The 23,546-nt window shown below is 39.2% G+C and overlaps 1 protein-coding gene across 7 annotated transcripts in view; it reads left to right on the forward strand.

The window, feature by feature from the left end:
- Positions 1 to 23,546, forward strand: part of ZNF385B (zinc finger protein 385B) — a 265,765-nt gene that overhangs the window by 203,081 nt on the left and 39,138 nt on the right. For 6 of the 7 annotated variants that reach the window (XM_060779896.2, XM_060779919.2, XM_060779912.2 and 3 more), the window contains 2 exons: positions 18,655 to 18,786; positions 22,744 to 22,906. In XM_060779896.2, the coding sequence (XP_060635879.2) occupies positions 18,655 to 18,786; positions 22,744 to 22,906 (295 nt within the window). The remainder of the gene's footprint in view (positions 1 to 18,654; positions 18,787 to 22,743; positions 22,907 to 23,546) is intronic. The other variant, XM_060779905.2, reaches the window with a different exon arrangement.

The following is a 23,546-nucleotide window of genomic DNA, read 5'->3' on the forward strand; positions in this document are numbered from 1 at the left end:
GAAGACCTGGCCTTTGAGAATGACCAGTTCTAATCCAGCCCCAAACATTATCGAATATAGCCTTGCAGTTCTTACCTATTACCCCAGTCATCCCTCTAATAGGTCCTGGAAATGAGCAGCCACAGACCCGTGTCTGCTATTGCCGTTAGCCTGTTACAGCACTGTACTTAATTCCCGCCCCCCTCATATTTTGAGTTTGCACTAGCCTTGGCCCAGCTTTTTAATTGCTCTGAATAGGCAGGATTATTTTTAATATATATGTGTTATTGTGATAATTTTATGCGTATGTTGTTTTGTTAATTTTATGTTATGCTGTTTACTTTGTATGTTTGGGTGATGTTACTTGGAAACCGCTCTGAGTCGCCCTTGGGGAGACAGAGTGGTATATAAATAAAGTATTATTGTTATTGTTATTATTATTATTATTATTATTATTATTAGTATTCAAACTCTGTCCCTCTCTGCTTCTATCGTCAAACTGTCTCTCTCTGTATTTGCATAGCTCAAGCCTGAACAAAAATGTAACAGTATCCAAAAGTCCCAGGCTCAGCCATCTCCCCAGGCATTGCCTGACCAATCAGCTTTATGTATCTTACACTTGACACACACACATTCCCTGATTTCTTGCATGCTCCAACGGATTTTGCCATTTTATTGCACCATAATGGGACTTTGGAAGTTTTTAAACAGAGGCTGGATGGCCATCTGTCAAGGGTGATTTGAATGCAAATTCCTGCTTCTTGGCAGGGGGTTGGACTGGATGGCCCATGAGGTCTCTTCCAACTCTTTGATTCTATGATTCTATGATTTGAGCATCCATGGACTTTGGATACCCATAGGGAGTCCTAGAACTAAACCCCAGCTGATACCAATGGCCCAGTATAGTTCTCAGAATCCTATTCGAATGAAAAGGTCTTACCTGTAAGCAAAAGGTACTTAGGGGGGGGCTGTATAAATGCCTAGAATGAGGAGGAACACTTGAAATCACTCACAGCCTTAAGCTCCCAGCCAAACTGAATTTCAAACTAAGCAGAAAATGCAGCATGACTGTGCTGGACTCCAATGTTCCATTTGCTCATGTTGGATCCCTACTGTGATAAGGCTTTCAAGACAATAAAGGCAGCAGACATATGATAAATGTCTAGATTTTCTACTCTGCTTTTCAGGATCAGCATTTCTGAGAGCATGAACTCTCATTTACCTTCTTTCCGTGGTACAGGTTTGGCTCAACACTAGTTCAACAAAATCCGGTTTGTCAAGTTGACAACTTCATTCTGTGCAGTTTCTTTCCCTCTCATTGCCAAGCTTGAGAACTAAATCCAGCTATGCGATTTTCCTCTTTTTTTCCATTTAATAATTGCTTTCTTACACTGGAAATGGCAGTTTCTCCTTAATAAATCATTATACCAATCATACCATTATACCAATCATTATACCAATTCGAAAGAGAACAAAAAGTGCAATGCCTCTTCATAGAGTTTTGTATTGTCCTCCCTCCCTTCCTTCTACTAAATTACTATCAGGCAAAGCTAGACATTGCCTGCTTTTCCTGCTGCTGTCCCCCACCCCCACCCCTTTTTTTTTCTATCAGACTTTATTCTCACCTTTTCACCTTTGAGGTGAGACTCCCTCCTCTGGACTTCTGCCATATTACATCTGATCTCTTGCTTTGGGCATGCTAAGATGACAATTTTTCACTAAACAAGTTTTACCTTTTTTCCTATAACTATCACAAACCAAGTCGAATTTCATGGAGTGTGGACATATGTATGGCCTTTTCCAAAGAATCTGCCTTTATTTTGATTCCCAAAGCTATCTGATCAGACTCCATTCTTTCCTATCCACTATACCTTTTTATTTGAATGCGTCTCACTGCTCTTCAGTTGGTGCCGATTAATATAACTGTCAAAGAAGAAAGAGATGGGATTCGCTTTCTTGTAACTGTTATTCTCAAGGAGTCCTTCATTTTTTCCCAGTGCTTTTTGAATTTAGAGACTTTCTGAGCAGGCGTCTCTCCAAAGATCAGCACATGTTAAGAAACAATTAACAGTGCTATAGTCCACACTATCATAAGCTTAAAAAACCTTTTCGTACTGTAAGTATCTTCAGATAAATAGTTTTGTGCAGAGATAGTTCAGAGCAAAGTGTCCTAAACTTACAGTAGAGTCTTGTTTATCTAACCTTCACTCATCCAATATTCTGAATTATCCAGCGCAGTCTGCCTCCCTCCCAGATCCACAGATGTTTCAATACAGTGCGATGTTTTGGTGCAAAATTTGTAAATACAGTAATTACTACATAGTGTTACTGTGCATTGAACTGCCTTTTCTGTCGATTTGTTGTAAAACATGATGTTTTGGTGCATAATTTGAAAAATTATAATGTAATTTGACGTTTAATCGGCTTTTCCTTAATCTCTCATTATCCAACATTTTTGCTTATCCAGCATTCTGCCAGCCCGTTTATGTTGGATAAGCAAGACTCTATTGTATTTAGTTTCAGGGACACAAAGAATTAGGAAGTTCAGTATAACAAAACTATTCTGAAAATAGCCCTGTATGGGGTGGTATCTGTGGCCCCTTCCACATTGCCCCAACATCCCAGGATCTGATCCCAGGTTATCTGTTTATCCCAGATTATATGGCACTGGAGACTCATATGATCCAGTTTAAATCAGATCCTGGGACATGGGGCAGTGTAGAAGGGGCCTGCGTGTCTGCCTTCCATGTACAGAGAGAAATAGTGTCCCATTACATAGTGTAATTGAGAGAATGGGTTGTTGTATAATATAATGTGCTGTGTCCAGGTTGTGCCTAGGTTGGTTCATCAGATGCTGTGCTATGGCTGACTTCTCTGGTTGAAGTAGTCTGCAGTGCCTGAACATGAACATATTATTTGAGGGCACAGAAATGCTGGACCACTCCAACAACCACTATGTCAGACTACACAGAAACCACTGAAATCCACGAGCATGTGGACAATTGCAACAGAAAAGAAGAAACCATGAAAATGAACAAAATCTGGCTACTAGTATTTTTTTTTAAAAAAACCTCTAAAATCATAAGAGTAAATAAAGAACAACATTCAAAAACAGGGGAACTCCAGACAAGAAACAATCAGGAAAAGCTAATCACCTCTCAACAAAGGATTCCCCAAGGCAGTCAGAAGCCAGACCTTGAAAGTGCTCGGCCATTAAATGTTCATCAAGGTGGCCAATTGAAACATTAATACCTACCTCCAACAAACAAGAGTTCTTTCTCCCACCCTGGACATTCCACAGATATATAAATCCAATTTTCTTAGTTTCCAACAGACCTCACAACCTCTGAGGATGCCTGCCACAGATGCAAGCGAAACGTCAGGAGAGAAGGCTTCTGGAATATGGCCATACATCCCAGAAAACAACCCTGTGATTCTGGCCATGAAAACCTTCGATAACACATTGAGAATAAAAGCTTGGTTTCATCCAGAACATTGATAGAATAACTGTCAGTTTTGAGAAAATATCAAAACTCACCATCAAATAGAGCATTTTCATATAAAGTGAATATAGAGGTGAATATCTTCTATTGTGTGAAAGTCTAGAGTGAGGAAATATAGTTGGATTATCAAAAGCATGAAGCTGATGCACAGGTTCCTAATTAAGAAAGTTTATTCGGATAGAAATGAAAGAGATCAAGGCGGAACAGATAGACAGTGTTTTTGAAAATGTAATCTATTGCTTTTGTTTTTCCGTGGAATCCTTCTAAATAGTTCATGCAGAAAAAGCAGAACCTTATATCCATCTTCCTTTTTTTAACTAACAGAGCAGCCCAAATAATAACAGAGGAGTTAAAAGTGCCTCCTTTTCAAACATGTGCCGTTTTTGCCACCATCTGCCATGTGACAGCTATCCTCCTCAACAGCTGTTTGGTCTTAGGCAAAATTTCACTGGAATTGTTCAGCAGTGTCAAGTATCTGAGAAAAAAATAGCTTCCCTAATCCACAAATCCTGCTGTGGCTATGTATGTGGATTTCCACAGATATACCTGCCAGGTAGGTGGCTGGCCCTGAAATTCAGCAGTCACTCTCATAAAGGACAACTTGGTTCAGTGCCCTTATCTTCCCAGAGTTTCCAGGAGAGTAAAGAAGGTGGGCACTTTTTAAAGTTTGAGGAAAAAGACCTGTCTTGACACATCAAGGAACCCACTGAAGAATCTGTGTGCACCCCTCATTTTTGGACTCCTTTTGTAAAATAAACATATCCAGTTAGGCTTACATCCACTTATAGAAAGATCTTATGAAATCCTTATGAGCACTATTGATTGATCATTGCCTTCATATGATCCTTCTCCGCAAGGTGTTGCAATGAAGAACAATGGAAAGATGGATTTTTATATTTTGAAAAGCAAAGATTTTACGTTATGTTTCAAATTTTGTAGATTTCATACACACAGGCATGTAAATTTGCCATCCTACATCAGCTTGGGGATGCCATAATTATAGTAATTGCAGAATATATCCATCCAAGTATATACATATGAGGTCATAGTTTAAATTTTAAGCTGCTTTGAGTCTTCTTTGGGGGGGGGGTGGACTTGGTGGTGCAGCAGGTTAAACCACTGAGCTACTGAACTTGCCGATCAGAAGGTTGGCAGTTTGAATCCCAGGGAATAGGGTGAGCTCCCACTGTTAGCCGCAGCTTCTGCCAACCCAGGAGTTCAAAAACATGCAAATGTGAGTAGATCAATAGGTACAGCTCCCGCAGGAAGGTAATAGCACTCCATGCTGGTCATGCTGGCCACATGACCTTGGAGGTGTCTATGGACAACGGCAGCTCTTCGATTTAGAAATGGAGATGAGCGCCACCCCCCAGAGTCGGACTCGACTAGACTTAATGTCAAGGAGAAACCTTTACCTTTTTATAAATAAACATCATCATCATCATCATCATTCAGACAGGGACCAGTTCATTTGCTATATTTCTGTAAATAATAAGGGCTATGTGAAGTAGGGGGAGCAGAGTGCCAGGGATTATAATACTATGAGGACTTGTAGCTTTAGTGTGGAAACCATTCAATTAGTAATGAAAAATACAGACTTGAAAAAGAAACTGCAGGTGTCATATTAGTTCAATAAAACTTTTAGGACCCCCGTTTTCATTTAAGGAAAAATAAAGCAAATCTTACAAAGCAGCTCAGTACTAGAGAGAACCTATCATGAGAAAATTATATCAAGCCCAAAGAAATGTCCTGGAACATGCCAAAATTTAGTCCCAATAGAAGAGTAATACTTGAAATGTTGACAGCAGTTTTATTTGTGAAATGAAAATACCCTAAAGAAAATTTAGTCTAAATTAGGATTATGAAACAGCCAATAACTTTTGCAGATTTCCAATAGCTGCTTATCATTCATTTATGTAGATTTGTAGCCAGGAGTATTCCTAAAGCCCTGGGCCAGTTTAAAAATTTGACGCAGAATGCTAACTGATACTACCATTGAAGAAAGAATCAATAACATCAAGTGGAAATGTACCAAAACCATAGCTGGGTTTTTCTCAAAAGCCCCTCTCCCTCGAAAATAAGACTATTTATATTGATTCTTTAAGTATTGAAGCAGATAGGAGGTAATTAAAAGCATAAATCTCAGGGAGCCCATGAAGGTAATTCTCTGCTTTGCAGGCAGAGCTGACAGAATGATGAACACTTCAGCTCCGACATGACAGAAATATTACATGATTACAGGCTATAGGGGCATAATGTGCTGAAATTTCTCTTTGGTCGTGCCTATTTAACAAAAGCCTTTTAAAAGTGTTTTTGCTGTTGTTTTCAGTAAGAATCCATGTACTTGTTACTTCCTAAGGAATTGTCTTCACTCTTCACATTCTTTTCATTGACACACAATGTTCCATTAACTTACTCAGGTAGACAGGTACTTCTAATTTCAAAAAGGCATTGTGCAAGCTGGGAGGCCGCTAGGAATATTGGGTGCTACAGACAATATTTCAGAGGAAGGGACTAGCAAAACCACCTCTGGTTATTTCTTGCCTAAGAAAACTCTATAAAATTCATGAGGTTTCCATAAGTCAACAGCTGACATAAGCACATGTACCACCCAAACATTGGCAGAGCCGGCATTACCTGTAAACAAGGTGAGGTAGCCATCACAGACAGATGGTTTGAACGTCACAGGAGGACAGAAGTTTGCTAGTTATTAGATTTACTTGAGGACAGAGATAGATATTTGTAAAAATTGGTGCTTAAAGTGACAGGAAGCTCAGTCACCTCTGGTTTTTGTGCGGGGACGAGAGACAGGGTCCTCAACTGCAGAACGCCCTGCCTAGAGAGATAAAATCGCCCCCCTCCCTCTTGACTTTTCGAAGAATGGTGAAAACCTGACTTTTCGAATAGGTCTTCCCAAATACGGCATAGATATATGATATCATGGAACCACTGACGACGCAACTGGACAATGATTTGATATGGAGATGCTTATGATAATGTTTGTAAGGCTTTGTACGGTTTTTCTATTTTTATATTGTCTACTAATATTTCAATGGTATTTTATGATTTTTTTAATTGTTGTAATTGTTTGGCATCAAATTGTTGCCGATTGTTAACTGCTCCGAGTCACCCCTGAGCCGAGAGGGGCGGTATAGAAATGTAGTAAATAAATAAATAAATAATACATTGATTGCCGAATGGCATTTTCCCCATCGCAGGCAGAAAATTACTGTGGGCTGGTATTGTAGCAAGGAGAACACGTTGCATTCATCTTAAAACATGAGCTTTCATTCTGCTGTGTTTTAGGAAAATCAGTTTACCAGTCTGAAAAGTTTATATGATACCTAAGTGGTAAGTGGCCTTCCAATGTTTTGGAAACAGCATTTTTTTTACAGTAAAAAGCATAAATGATTCGATATAGTGGCAAAATACAGGGTTAGTCAAAATGCATAGGCCAATAAGCCATTCAATTGAATGGCTTATTGGCCTATGCATTTTGACTAACCCTGTATTTAAATACTAACATATTAATTACAAGTGTTTAAACTTCAATAGAAAATGGAAATATTAAACATTGATAATCAAGTACTTGAATGCCTTTTAAAAGTAAGGCCTTAGCCTGGCATCTAAGAGCAGTTCCAGACAGGCAGTTATCCCAGGACCATTTGCGTTTTAAAATGCGTATGTTCCTGGGGGCCTGTCCACACCCACCCCAGAAAGTATCCAGGATTTACAGCTATAGGACCAAACAACAATTGCCTCCAACAGTCAAATGTTCCAAACAGCAGCCTTTTATCCAGTTCCCAATAAACTTCTGCAGCTGCTATTTTCTTCTTTCAGCCAATCAATTAGACTGTCGTGACTGGATGGCATCAACCCAGAGCTGGGCAGTGCGAGCTAATGCCTCCTGATCTGGTTCAGGTGCTTTCATTCCTGGAAAGGCCTGATCCTGCTCAGCCTTAGGGCTCTTCCACACAGCCATATAACCCAGAATATCAAGGCAGAATAACCTACAATATCTGCTTTGAACTGGGTTATCTGAGTCCACACTGTCATATATTCCGGTTCAAAGAAGATAATGTGGGATTTTATTCAGCTGTGTGGAAGGGGCCTTCGTAGCGTCAGGCTGTCCCCCTTCCTGAGGCTCAGGGCTCTTCCACACAGCCTTATATCCCAGAATATCAAGGCAGAATATCCCACTATATCTACTTTGAACTGGTTTATCTGAATCCGTACTCAAATAATGTGGAATTTTCTGCCCTGATATTCTGGGATATAGGGCTCTGTGTGTGGAAGGGCCCTGAGATTCTGCTGCTGGGAGGAAACCCTCCTCCTCATCATCCTCATCTGGCCCCATGGTACTGACAGAAAGGACTCTAGGGGTCCTTACAGACAGGCCCTATATCCTAGGACCTGATCCCAGGTTTTCTGCTTTAAACTGGATTATATGAGTCCATACTGCCAGATAATCTGGCATAAACAGACACCTTGGGATCAGGTACTAGGATATAGAATCTTAGTAAATCATTTGCTGAATACACATTACCAGTGTGATGTATCAACTAAAAAGGCCAATGTGATTTTAGGCTGCATCAATAGGAGCATTAAAGATGCATGCAAATACATATGAATAGAAGCCGATTTTTCCTTTGAAAAATCTAAATCTAGCCAGTCCCCTATGATTTTAATTTATTATATATTCTGCTTGAGTTACACTTTGAGAAGACATGCAACATATTTTTAATAAGAAAAAAACAGGAGACTCCTCTAGCCTCCCAGGATACCCTTTCACTACTCTTAATTTAGACCTAGTGGGGCAACGATACTTCACAAGGTGATTAGAGCAAAGCAATGCTGAGTTACCATCCATTTGGTAGTTATAGTCTTTTCCCATAGGCGGGTATCATTGCTTCATTTTGGCCATGTTCAGGTCAGTGAGAAAAGATTTCTGGAAGCGAGTTGTCTCTATTCCTTGGCTTGCCATGTCCAAATCAAGAAAAACGACAACAGAATTTCCTAGCTGCTGCTTGTGAAATGGGATGGTTTGTCTGAAATAATATTTATATGCTTTTAAGGGGTAAACAATTTGAAGAAGAAATCAACTTGTTTACCTCACATGCAAAGGAAAGACAAAGGTGTGACAAACAACTTGCATCTCATATCAGACAAACAAGCAAAATCAAAAACCGTCCCTCTTCCCTAACATTTTCTTTTACTAGAAGGCTGTAATTTAAAACATGCTATTGGTGATACTCCAGTTATCTCCGGAACAAAGAATAGTGTAGCAAATACTTGTGAGAAATAAATATAGTTGTTTCTTGAAAACTGATTCTTCCTTCTGTGGGAGATGGGTTAAACATTTCCCAAATCACTCCTGTTTGGTTTCTGTATAATATTTCAGATGAGGCAGAAATAAATGCTAATCTAGGAAGCTGTCTACTGGAGATTTTACAGCAGCAATCCATTGGTGAAAAGGAATCTGCCCCCCCCCCCCCCCAATTATACTTTAGTGCAAACTGAGACACAATCAATATGCTTATGTCACATAATTATACACTCTGTTTTCATAGTCATCCAAGGTTAATCATCACTTGGCATTTGCTCTAAGGTGAAATTAGTTTCTCCCCAGGATTGTATTGTTTGTCCCTAGAAGGCCATTATGCCAGGAGAAGGCAGCTGTCAGAATTGCTGGTTTGGGTATTGCGTGGGTCATCTCCTCAATATCATTTCCTCATATATGGGAAACTCAGGTATTTAATAAAGTTTTACAGCTGGAAGATTTTCATTTCTCCACATGAAACATTTTCAAACGAAATTGCTACTGTTCATTAAAGCCAAATCTAAAATATTTATAGATACGAAAATAGACTACTTTCCACACCTAATGATTCCACACCTTGTTTTTTTGTATTTCTTTTTCTTCTGCAAAACTTTTGAGTGGAGCCAAAAGGCCAGATTAATCAAAGAGATAACAGGCACATATTTTATGGCGCACATATTTGGAGAGCAGTGGGTGGGAAGTGGCTCATTTGCATGTCATTACTTAGACTAGTCACAGACGAAGAAGGAAGCACCCAAGCTCTACATACAGAATATTTTTGTATTAAGGTGGCTTAATTCATATGGATGGTAAAGGGCTCTCAATAGTGGCAATTGCTGCAATGTAAAGATTTAGCCCAGAGTTTCTGAACCCAGATTGCCTGCTAGTCTAGGATTCCATAATGGATCTCTACGAATTCTGCACAAGATTTTTATTTACACTGAAGATTGTTATTGTTGTGTGCTTCTAAGTTATTTTGACTTTTAGGGCAGTGGTTCTCAGCCTTTGGGTCCCCCAGATGTTTTGACCTTCAACTCCCAGAAATTCTAACAGCTGGTAACTGGCCGGGATTTCTGGAAGTTGCAAGCCAAAAAACCTGAGGACCCACAGGTTGAGAACCACTGACTTAGGGCAACCTTAAGGTAAACCTACCACAGGGTTTTCTTGGCAAGGTATCTTCAAGCGGAGGTTTGGCATTGCTTTCTTTTGAGGCTAAAATAGTAAGGGTTGCCCAAGTTGTCCCAGACTGGATCTACACAGCCCTATATCCCAGGATCTGATCCAAGATTATCTGCTTTGAACCGTAGATTATACGAGTCTCTACTGCCATATTATCTGGGATAAACAGATAATCTGGGATCAGATCCTGAAGTATAGTGCAATCTAGAAGGGTCCCCAGTGGTTTTCCATGAATTGAGATTCAAACCCTGGTCTTCCAGATTCCTAAGCTGATGCACAAATGACCATATTGCATTGACTTCCTTCAAATATATAAACTATATGGTATGTCATGTCAAGGGTGCATGAATGGATGGAATAAACATGTCAAAATGTGAATTTAAAAGAGGAAAAAGGCAAATTATTTGCCTAAAATTCATCTCCATTTGCTCCATATGGAGCTTCATAATATGAAAACAGAAATGGCTCAAGGTCTCCCCTGGCCCATTCCACCCTACCCCATCTCTAGGTGAATGAAAGTGTGTTGTCTTGCCTTGTGTTTTCTCAAATACTGAGCAGCGCAAAAGCTGCTGGGATACAGTTTCCTTATTCTCATTTTTGACATCTGTCACTTGCTCATTCCTCTCCCTTTGTGACAGTGACTCTGCTCCCGGCAGCTGGTGGAGATCAAAAAACTCTCAGACTTGTTCCTTGGCAAGGAGGAGATATTAGCTTTGCCAATGAGCTCTTAGTCACTGTTGCCTACTCCGAAAGTGAATGTGACAGTTCTCTCTGCAAAGCAGTCACATAGCTCAGGCAGGGAGCCCTGGGATTTTGTCCTCCCAGTGGTTGCTAGCTTCTTCTGCGACTGGACCAGAAAATTGAACATCTGCCTGCTGTTTTGAAAGGTTATTACTGTTTCAAAAACAGTGAGGTAGCACTGGAATTTCTTTATGGTACCCAGAGTAGCAGAATCATAAGAAGCTTCCTTTTCCCAAGTGAGTCAGGCTATAGGTCTGTTCTTCATAGTATTGTCTTCAAAAGGGCTTCTTAAACTTTTTCCACTTGTGACCTTTTTCTGCCTAAGAAAGTTTTATATGACCCCAGGTATATAGGAATATAGAATAGGTATAAACATATCGAACATTTACTGATAATAAATCAACATTTGCAAGGCTTGTGAAACAGGCTGATTTTCCTTTTAGGGTACAGCTGAAGCATTTTCTGCAGAGTCCACTGTAAATACTGTGACTGCACATTGTTGGTAACAGATTCATGTAAGTGGGTGGCATTCAGATACCTTTGACTGTTGCCACAATTTAAAGAAGCAGAAGTCTGCAGGATGTGACTGGCAGTAACATTTAACAGTTTTGGAAAAGACCCTTACCCAGCTATACCCAAGGAATGAACCTGGGATTTACTCTTACAAAAGAGATGCTGTACCTAATTTTCAGCTGTTCCTGAAACTGCCGCTTTCGTGCTGGCTTCTCTCATTTTCCTTCACTTACTTGCCATCTAGGGATTTTGCCACCATGTGATCCAGATATGTCTCCCACCAAGGAGCATTGCAAATAGTTCCTATAAAACAGTAGTTCCCGATCATATCTCTAGACAGCCCATTTTCTTAAACTGTACCCTTCATATTAGCAAAATGGAGTTGCTGTTATTTCTAATGTACATTTTGTAACTATAAATAAAAACCCAACAATCAAATTAAAATGCAATGGAGTCATAAGGGGTGACAGGGCACAAATATTTACATTCAAAACTCAAAAGATATGATGAATTCAAGTAACTACACTACAGATCACATATAGAAACTGTAATACACCAATTAATACACTATATATCAGAGCCTCCAGTAGCACAATGGGTTAAACCCTTGTTTAATCAGCAGGACTGCTGACCTACATGTTGGTGGATCGAATCTGGGGAGTGGGGTGAGCTCCCATCCTAGCTCCAGCTCCTCATGTGGGGACATGAGAGAAGCCTCCCACAGCATGATAAAACATCAAACATTTATTTATTTATTTATTTATTTATTTATTTATAGTATTTATATTCAGCCCTTCTCACCCTGCAGGAGACTCAGGGCAGATTACAATGTACACATACATGGCAAACAATGCCATAGACACACAACACATATAGACAGACAGTCAGAGGCTATTTAACATTCCAATTTTCTAGCCACCAGGGGAGCTGTCGCTTCACCGTCCATCTGCAACACTGATGAAGTACTTTCCACATTCCCCGCATACTTTTGCTGGAGATTTTTTATGGCCTCGTATATTTGTTAAATTAGCCTCCCCACACATAGGTGATACCTAAATTTCCTACTTGACAGATGCAACTGTCTTTCAGGTTGCAAAGGTCAACAGCAAGCTACACAAATTGGCCAGAAGCTCACTCCAACCTGGGCTGGCTTCGAACTCATGACTTTTCGGTCAGTAGTGATCTTAATGCAGCTGACACCCAGCCAGTTGCACCACAGCCCGGTGTCCTCTGGGCAAAGTCTTTGCAGACAGCCAATTCTCTCACACCAGAAGCGAATTACAGTTTCTCAAGTTGTTCCTGACACAAAAAAAGTGCACTTGCATTAATCACTAGTTTATTAAAAATTGAAACGCTTTCATATGTTTTGAAATAATTATTATAAAACATGCAACAAACATTATTTACACAACAAATGCTCATTGCAATCGCTGCACGTGTTTTGAGTTATCGTACATTTAACTTACATATAAAGCATTCTTAAATCTGCATCCAGTTTACTACAGTATTTATTTTTTAATAAAGATATAAGAAGAGAAAAACATCATTCCCATTGGAATAAATTGACAGCTTATGTAAGAATAGCTGTCTCTCTACTACCCAGAATAGCAGCCTACTTCTGAAGTAAAGCAGAAGATGGCATTAGACTAAGTGTGACATATATTTATCTATTTTTAACTTTCTTCATAGATATACTCCCAGGCCTATGAATTTTTGCAGCAGAATTTTTTATGTTCAAATATTAATGCAAATTGTTCTTTTCATGCTCCTGTAACTTTCAATTTGTGTGTCAGAGATTGGTAGCTGAAAACTCTGGTGCAGTTTTATACATGTGAATGTAGTCATGCTGTCCATATTTTGTTAAAATCCATGTAAAGTAGGAACTCATTTCACATATGCGTCCATTGGAGATGATGATGATGATGATGAGAATTATATCTGAGTATAAATAATTCTCCTATGGTCTAAGTCCTAGAGGCAGATTACATTTTGGACACATTCAGAAACTGAAATGCTTACTTAGTATCATGGATGCAAGGACAGCTTAGAGTCAAGCTGTGCTTCATACAAAGTGGAAGAATGAGATTTCTTCCCATTTTCAATTTATGATAGAGCAGTAGGGCATGCTTTGAATTCCCTCCAATATTTCACAGGTGAAGACCAGGACACGTGTAGCCAAGCATTAGAGTTGTGGCCAAGATGTCAAAATACAAGATGTCAAAATACAAGTTAGGAAAGGGTTACAGCTGCTTGATTTTGCCTGAGCCTATTGGGAGAGGAAAACATCTACCCTTCTTCTCCTCTCCCCATTGCTGAATCAGTTGAGGATAAACTGCACTTTGAGCTCAATTGGCAGGAATTGAAGGAAACTTAGGACAAAGTGGACATTTATCTTGGGACATTTTGAAAGCAGCAGAAAAGGTGAAATGCCAGAGGATTAATCGGGATGGCCCCTGACAAATCAGTACAAGGTATACCTTTGCATTCAGGAAGTCCCAGATTCAATCTGGCGTCTCCAAGAGAGCCTGGGATGACCCTTGTCTGAAACCTTAGAACAGAGCTTTCCAAAGTTTTCATGTTGATGACATGCTTTTTAGACATGCATCCTTTTGCAACACAATAAGTCAGTTTTACTAGCAAACCAAAAGTTAAACTAATCCCTTATAAGTTTTCATACAATACACACACACGTTTCATATCTTTATAAACAAGGTTGTTTTTATTTTTTCCTTTACACTTATGCAATAAGTGTAAAGGAAAAAATATTTCATTCTTGTATAGTGTCCTCTATATCTGCTCCATGTGGTTCATCACAAACATCGTTGTTGACAGATTTTATTTTTCTAATTAAAAGCGTATCCATTTTAGTGGTAATTGCTGCAACTCAATCAACAAATTGTGCAAGTTTTAAAACTTAACCAACACCAGCATTCCACTTCTGTAATGATTAAACCTCTCTGGATGCTTTTAAATAGAGACTGGATGGCCATTCATGGGTGCGTTGATTGTGTGTTCCTGCCTGGCTAAAGGGGGTTGGACTAGATGCCCTTTGGAAAGTCTCTTTGAACCCTGATAAAGTATAGACTGTCTGGAAGTCCAGTGGCGTCTCCTTCTCTGGCGGTTTTGAACTGGGGTTAGAATGGCTGTCTGTTGGGAGGACTTTGACTACATCTTCCTGCCTGGCTGAAGGGAGTTGGATTGGATGACCCTTGAGGTTCCCTTCCAACTCTAGGATTCTACCACAAACTAAACACGAGTCAATACTGTGATGCAGCAGCTTAAATGTGGCTGTGTCTTCCTTCCCAAAAGGAAGAGGTTTGTGTTGGGTGGCTCCTGGGGGGTTAACTTCTGACTATGAACTTTCAAGGTAGAAACATCAAGATGGAATAGGTGGTAGTGGAGCCTCCTTCTCTTGAGGTTTTGAAGCAGGGGCTTGATGGCCATTTGTCATGAAGATTTGGATTGTGTACTGGATAACTTTTTGAGGTCCCTTCCAACTCTATGATGCTATGATTCTACAGTTATATCACTGGATGGCATTCTGTTGGGAGGGCTTGGATTGTGCCTTCCTGCCTTGCAGAAGGGGGTTGGGCTCTGGCACCTCCAAGGTGGGCAATGCACACCTTTGCTTGTGGCGTGTGTTGCATGTGACACACAGGTTGGCTACAGATGACACACATGTGTGTCATGTCACACAGTTTGGAAAGCTCTGCCTTAGAGGGTACCAGTGTAGATGGTATTGAGCTGGAAGAGTTAGTCCAATTTGCTTCAAGTTATCGTCTTTTATGTGTGCTACAAGACCTTCTTGCATTTTGCTAGTGAGCAAAAGCTTGACTTGGAGAGAAATGTGTTAATGCTAGGATATTTATTTACCTCTATTTATTTAGGGAGTTTGTGGTTTGCTTTTGTCAAAATGGGACACAAAATCTATGAAGTCTCACCTGCTGCCTTCACAATGAAATTTACAAACTTAAACGCCAAACTTGCAGGCACCTGGTGTTTCCTTTGGTCGGTCTCTTTCTTGCTGATGTTTTCTTTTCCGCTCTTTTTTCTCCTGGATACTTTCCAACATGCGGTATGTGACCCTATGGTGTGCCCCATTTTCCTCAAAGGACCCCCCCCATTAATAACTGGGAGGGATGGGAAAATAGATATTTCACAAGGAATGACTAAGATAACAGCATCGCTTAAGAAGTTATGTTTTTATTTGATTTTATATACAGCCAGTCTTGCATGTTTGTGGTGTAAGATGGCTTGCAACATAATGAAAGTTTCCTATAAAAACACACTCTATTAAACATATTAAAATATAAGTTACATAAATTATGATGCAAAACACCTAGTAAAACAGTTTGAAGTATAACATACTAATAATATATATGCAATAAAATATTTAAAAGGTCAATACACCCCTTTTAAAATGTCAGATGTCAGTTGTTAAAGACTTGTCTGATCAGGATAATCTTTGCCTGCCTGAAAAAGAAAAGAAGGAAGGCAGAAAGGAAGTTAGTCTTACATTATTTGGAAGGATGCTCCATAATCCAGGAATGCCAATCTGGAACACAAAGGTGTTGCCTATGTGACATTTTGTCTCTTTCGTACCATTCTACCCTCTCAAATTTCTTTTTAGGGTGTCATTATAGCCTCTATAACATCTAAGTGTGCCGTCATGTTTGTTACTTTGTAGCACTGTAGACTGTTTGGATAAAGACAGTTTTAAGATTTAGAAAGATGCCTAAAACTTTACAGTCCAAATATGCAGGAACATTTTGAATAGGAAGGAAGTGGAGAGTGATCAAAAATAAATAAACGGCTTTTTTTTTACTTCACAGTATAGGCATACCTTTTAGAATGTCTTCTTATACTTGTCTAGCCCCTCCGTTTTCCATCATCCTCTGTTGAGCAGTGTGATCAGAGAAATGGTGAAACATATTTTCAATGTCAGATTTTAAAAGCATCTTCAATGAGCAATGCAATGTACCTTAAGGAAATGTGGGATTCTGCTGTAGCCAATCCTACTGTAGCTGTACGAACCTGCATACAACAGGCAAGAGAAACAACAGCTCCCTTCAGAAGTTGTATTGAGAAGAAAGAGAAGGAAAGCTTAAAGGTGTTGGATGTATTCAGCTTGGTGAAAAGAAAGTTGAGGGTGATATAAATGCATTTTTAAATATCAAAGGGGCTGTCACAGAGAGGAGGGGGGAGAGTTGTTCTTTGCTGCCCAGAGAGTAGGGCCTAATGGTTTTAAGGTATAAGAGAACAGATTTTGACTGAATATTCGAAGAAACCTCTGGACAGTAAAATGGTTCAGCAATGGAAACAATTGCCTAAAAAGGTGGCAGGGGTCTCCTTCTCTGGATATCTTCAAAAAGAGCTAGAAGGCTACCTGCTGGAAATACTTCAGCTGGATTTCTTGCACTGAGAAGGGAGATCAGACTTAGTGGGCAATGGGGCACCATCCAACTCTTATCACTTTATGACATTAGCCCTTCTCTTGGGAGGCAATTATAGGAATATGCAGTGGATTCACCTATCACCTTGTAACAGAGGCCTCTTCTACAATGCCATATAATCTTAATTATCAAAGCAGATAATCTACATTATCTGTTTTGAATTGGATTATATGAGTCTACACTGCCATATAGTCCAGTTCAAAGTAGATAATCTGGATTTTATATGGTAGGGTAGACAGGAAAACAACCCCAACCCTGTTTATTCTATTTCTGTATTAATTCTAGAACATCTGGTTTCCAGGTGCCAACTTGATTGGCTCCAGGCACGAGACCCTTCTACTCTAAATTTTGTTTATATACGCATTCATTTATTTCTCAAAACATTCATGGTTAAAAAACATCATCCAAGAGCAGTTTGGAAATTCTTTCCATATTTTAAACTGGATGCATAGAGTGTTGGAAATTTTAATTGTAGCTTTCTACTCCCTGATCATGACAAAATTATCTATCCTTTTTCCTTACTAGATTGTATTAACAAAGAAACCAGATGGTGTGAGAATAAATATAGAGGATCTCAATATGGTGATGTAATTTAGCACCATTCTTTTTCCACTTGAGGATTACCCTCAGTAACAGAAGGACTAGAAACATCTAATAAGACACTCCACACAATACTTTTGTTTGCTTTATTGTCTTCAGCCCAGACAGCATAACCAGATACAGTGACAAAAGGCACTGCAATTCTCTCTAGGATAACAGATGTAATGAATAGGACTGTGACCCTTGGTGTGTTCTCCCTGTCTCATGTCCTACCTTGTATTTTTATTTAAATGCATTTGTTTCATGAAACACAGTAGATGAATTTCCTTATGAAGAAAATTTGCAACGTGGCCTTCATATGACTATAAATGATGAAATTACCCAGTCACCCCAAAAAACATAGTTAAACGCTAAATCTGAATACCTGAACTATGCTTAAAATAGTGGAACATGATGTGTAAATCATTGTCTTGAATGTCTATCCCATCTTTCTTTCAAGATGAGATTCATGGTGTCTTTCACTTCCTTAACTATGGGCCCAAAATGGCGAATGCTTCACGTGACCTATATGCCATGAGGGGAGCTATATAACACATTCTCACTAGATATGCAATTCCCAAACATCTCCAAAGAACCCCGTGAAGTAGTGATGATAACCTAACACAAAGACACAGATTTTGCACATATATCTAAACAATATCTGGTCAATGCAGTCTGCATATTTAGGCTGTATTTGAATGATATATACCTACATAGGCCATATAGGACCAATGCACCAGGTGAAGGAAGTGTGCTTGCCTGTTTCTATGCCCACCTCTTTAGTCAGGCCATTATTTCTCAAAAGAGTCACAATTGTTGTTTTCCTTAGGCCTCATAGAAAGTCCTCCTGCTCAAAAATTGCTAAGTAGGAAATAATTTCAATGACCTATGCTTAAAACTATAAGAGAACACAGAGGTACAGGCTAGTGGTGATAATGCTGAAATGGCATAATTTGAGCACTAGAGGAAAACCATATTCTGGTTCAGTGGGCAGAAAGTGTGCAGAAGTACCAAAACACATTAGGGGAGGGCGAGAATGCCCCATGAGGGAGAGAGGAGCATAAAGGACATCCTGGTGAGCAGAGTTGCTAGGTGTCCCAGATTTTAAGGAACAGTCCCATATTTAAATAAATGCCCCGCATCCTGTTACATCCCGGGCCAGGGCATCAATTGTCCTGTATTTCGGCCAATCTGAGCATTCCGGTAGAAGTGGATCCACGTCTAGCCAGCCTCTCCTGCTTCCCCACAAAGTCTGAGGCATCATCTTCTTGTTTTCTTCTGGGTGCCCAGGTGAAGCGGGCTCCACTCTGGATAGCTTGGGGGGGGGGCTCCCTCACCTGCAGGCCCATCTGATCCCTCCTCTTCCCCTTTTTGTATTTCTCTGGAGGCCGGGTGCATGTACTGCCTGGATGCGCATTGCTTCGCCGTGAGGGGTGTCGGGGCCAGGAAGGAACCCCCTTGCTACCTCCCTTTCCAGACTGTCCCTTACTTTCACCTTCAACACCTGACAACCATGCTGGTGAGGACCAAAAATATTGAGGGGCGGTGAAATGCTGACTGACTCTTCAGAGAGGAATGGGAAAACTGGGCAAAAGGAAGGGGAGAAGTGGAGTATCCTGAACCTCAAACAGAAAGACATTCCATATTGCTGCCTTTTGTTTCAGCCTCACTTTTGTGAATGACTTTTGCCTCAGGTTTTTTCATGGACTTCTGTGGATATAAATCAACTTCTTCACCTGCAGCATCTGAAGAAATGGGTTTATATCCATAGAAGCACATGTTAAGATAAAACCAATTAATCTTAAAACTGCTACCCCATTTTTTCTGCTGCTACTTCCAACTCTCCTTTCAAGCTGTAAGGTACTTCGTTGTTTGAAAGGCAGGAGCTTAAGAGATGACTGTATCTACTCATGCATAAATCAACCTCATAGCCACCTTGCTAAGAGAAGGAATGTATCTATCAACCTACCTACCTACCCATACATGCATACATACAGAGATGGATAGAGATATGGATGGATGGATGGATGGATGGATAGGAGGTAAGCTACAGTACTTACATTGACTCTTGGATCTAGAATTATAGATATACAGTAGTTCCACTTCCCTCAATGCTCTCTCTCTAGTTGGAAAGAGAGGAACCTTCAATTGGTCAGGTTAGTTTGGAACATTGACAATGATCTGGGATTGGAGACTTCATAGGTACAAAGTAGTGCTTTGCAAGATTTGACATGTTTTCTCATACAAATGTGTTTATTTGATAATTTGATTTTATTCTGTACAATAACATTTGGTATGTTATAAGGTTTCTATGGCTTTAAAAACGTAAATTAAATATGTTATAAAATAAATTAAAACAGAGAAGATATTAATCTCCCAGAACCTATCATTGAATTAATATGTAATCATATCACTTTTCAGATTTCAGAGATTTGTTAGTATGTTTTCTTGTCTTTCTGAAGTCAGCCTTGACATATCTCAATTGAGTAGCCAAAAGAATTAATTAAGCACTTTGATATATTTATAACTGGATTTGTGAATTGGTTCTAAATCTGTTTGGACGTGTTTGTTTTCAACAGATGTCATGTGCAGTAAATGAGGAATGAATGAAGTGACTCAAAGCCAGTCGTAGGTTATCACTGATATTGCAGACGTCCCTGTTGCCAATATCAGCAGAAAGGCTTGTTAGGTGAAGTAAGCCTTTCTCTTGGTTGCACCTCTGCTCTCATGTTGGAGTTGGGAGGGGAGGTCTTTTGCCTTGGCCCTTTTTAGCAGCACTAGCTGTGTAATGAGCATAGTTACAGGCAAAACATTTAAAGGAACACTGTCCATTTGATAGTGGGGTATGCTTCCCAATGTTCCAAGCTTGACTAATAGCTATGGTGACAATTTGCAAGTGACTTGAGTGCAAAGAACCTCTGTTATTCTTTCATTTCAAACGTTCCTCACTAAATCCTGGGAGCTGGGTCACGGGAAGCATGCACATGTACTTAGAAGAAAATCAGGACCTAACTAATAATACTTTACCCCATACTATATCATTCTATAAACTCTGTATTGACTTAATATTAATACTGAAATATAGTAATTAAAAGCAATAAAGGCAACATAATATAACACAGTTTTACTATATTATACATGTATTTTATTTATTTAAAATATTTCTTCAATTTTACAAGTTGCTTGTTGAGTTCTAGTTAACTACTGTTCCTATATAGAAGGATTAAGTAAAAAAAAATCCCGAATATTTTGGCAAAATATTTGCCGTAAATGAACCAGTGTCTCTTTAATTTGAGTACTGCACATGTACAATTACTATAATGAATATTCAATTAACCTTATAGTCTAAAGCTTATTTGCTCAAAAGGAAATCTTATTGAAGTGAGTGGAATTTTCATTCAAGCCGCCATCCTTGATTGTTGATTGTTTAAGCAGTGCCATCCTTTTTTTTGTACAATACTTGATAATACTAAAACAGTTTGGAGTTCTCATATATTTTTACAATCAGTTATCCTTTGGACTTCATCAGATGGCTTTCAGGCTCTATTTCCATGTGTTTCGGAAACTAAGTCACACGGAGGCCATCACATGAAATAAAGGCACTTCCGATGGGACTCTGTGGATCTCTGTTTCCTAAGCACATGGAAATGGTGCCTGAAGGCTGGAAAAAGCAAAGGAAAATGGGAGAGAAGATGGGGAAAGTGGCAGAAAGGAAGTGGGTTGGCTGCCCATCCCAGAAGATGGGGAAAGGCAGTAGGGAACAGGATAAGACAATTCCCTCCACTTCCCCCCCCCCCCCACCTGTTTGATGACGTCCCTAGTGTCTTAGGGATGTACATTGTAGACATATAATGTATATCAATATAGTATTACATTTCTGGATATACTTATCTTTTATTTCTAGTTTCTGCCGAGTTCTTTTTAAAAAAAATAGGCATAGAAATATATAGCATTTTTTTCTTCCTTTTAGATTAGGAACAGTTTTGTGTTTTGCATTATGTGCTCCATAGCCTAACTGCAATGATTTTAGTAGTACAAGTATGTGCCATGAGGACTATTGCCGTACACAGATGAATGTATGTGTTTTCCTTTCCATTCCATCTGCTCTTACTATCATCATTTAAACCCCAATTGCAAGTCTCTGTTATTTCATAAAGTCCCAGGGTAACTGTTCAATGGCACCTGGTTACACTAAAACTAATTCAGTTATCCTTTCTGTAGCAACAAAACTTTAACAACACCCTGAGGGTTTGAAACCTAAGAAAGGTGTTGAGAAAAGTTTGTGCTGTTAATTTTATGGTTTGTTTTCACCTTAACACTCCAAAAGACAGTATTCTTAATCCTCATCAGCTATGTGATTCTCAACAGTAAAGTGCATGATACAAGAAATACCTCTTACGATGTATTTCTGTACACTTTTGACCCTTCTTTGTATCATTTATAAAGAACCATGTTTTTTTTCTAATGGCCCACCTCTAAACATGTTGGGGGGGGGGGGGGGTCAAGCCTATTGTAATGAATGCAGTTCTTTGCAAATTAACAGTGCTTAGAGACAAGATGCCCTGTGTGTTAACCTGAATTGCTTTCACGGCATTAACTTAAATAATTACTACTTAACACTTCAATAAAGCCACAAACAAATGTATGTTCTGTTATTTAAAACCTATTGTTAAATGTAGAAATGGATAGATCAACTTAGAAAGTGCTAAGAGTGGAAAGAGCATGGCTTCCTCTCAGGAGAAGAAAGGGTAGCTAGAATGATGCTATAGTATTAGGCTGGTTTAGTGGTTTTGGTGGTGGACTAGGAGAATGTCCATGAAATCCCATTAGGTGTGACCTTGGGTAAGTCACATTATCTCAGCCTCAGAGGAAAGCAAGCTCCCAAGAAAAGCTATGGTAGGTTCATCTTAGGATGAGTGGGTTTACACAGCTGAGCAGGGATTCAGACCCTGGTCTCCAGGCTGACTCTCTGCAAATCTTACCTTGAACAAAATTCACCTAAACCCATTGGGATTGATCTATATTTAATCATACACAGAGCAGAGCAATTAAGACCAGGGAGTCTTAAATCAGTCATAATTTTTTTAAGCCCCATTGATTTCAATGGGCTCAAACTAGATTTGACAAAACCTTGTTCCAATTAGACACATCTGTCTACATAGATTTGGGCCTTAAAAGTTTGACATGCATGCATTTTCTAAATCTGATATTTTTCTTGATGAAGTGGCTTAAACATTGAATAGAATCACTGGAGTAAGCAATAGAAATACCTTCCTCTTTAAAGCCTCCTTCTATTATTTATTATTTATTTATTTACACGAATCCAAATCAAGAATAAAGTCATGTAAAATCTCATCAAGCAAAGTAACTCAGTATTGCCTATTATTGAAAATTGTGTAACATTTGTTTCAACATGATCATCCCATTGACTGATATGAAGTAATGGATTGTGAACCTGATTTGTTCTCCTTTGTAGAGCCAAGCTGAGGCCCATTACAAAGGAAGTAAACATGCCAAGAAGGTCAAAGCGTTAGAAGCAACGAAAAATAAACCAAAACCTGGTGCTTCCAAGGACAGCGCAAAGGCTAATGTGAATGGCTCTACTACTTCAGTCGTGACCATCATCACTGACAAATCAGGTCTAAGATTATTTTTTTCCTTCTTTTTTGTTCCTGGCTTCTTTGTCTTGCTCTGTTTGCAATTTTGACTGCATGGTTTTTGTCCATTACAGTGTTAGTCAGTGCCTTGTAATAATAATGGATGCTTTCTTAAGTGGTTAATAATACTTAGTACAGAATACATATTCTTCCACTTATTCCAAGTTTCGGATTGCCAAAGAAGCAAATGGTAAGCCGTATTTCACTCTCCTATGGTATTAGATTTCAAAAAATGTAGGAATTAAGTTGCAAAACTCTTATCTGCAAGTTCTGTTTATCATCTTCTGTTCTCAGTACTTCAGCATGGGTTGAATGTGCAATATAATACGATCTGTTAGCTTTGCAAAGATCTTGTTTCTGAAGTTGGAAAGAGACTAGTGAAACCACTGATGCTTTATTCCCACGTGGTGTGATTGGTTTTTCCGGTTTCAAATTTAGTGTATACTTTTGTTTGATGAGCAATGATAGGCAAAGAAGAGATCACCTCACAGGGATGTGAGGGTTGAGTGACTCCCTTATATGTTATGATGGATTAAAAAATAAGGAAGGAAAATTACCGTCACAAGAAGAAATGAAATTTTGGACAGATGAAATGTAAAAAATGTGGCTTGAGACGGGTGGA

This window comes from Anolis sagrei, chromosome 1 (genome assembly GCF_037176765.1).
Source record: "Anolis sagrei isolate rAnoSag1 chromosome 1, rAnoSag1.mat, whole genome shotgun sequence".
In the NCBI taxonomy this organism is placed as follows: Eukaryota; Metazoa; Chordata; class Lepidosauria; order Squamata; family Dactyloidae; genus Anolis; species Anolis sagrei.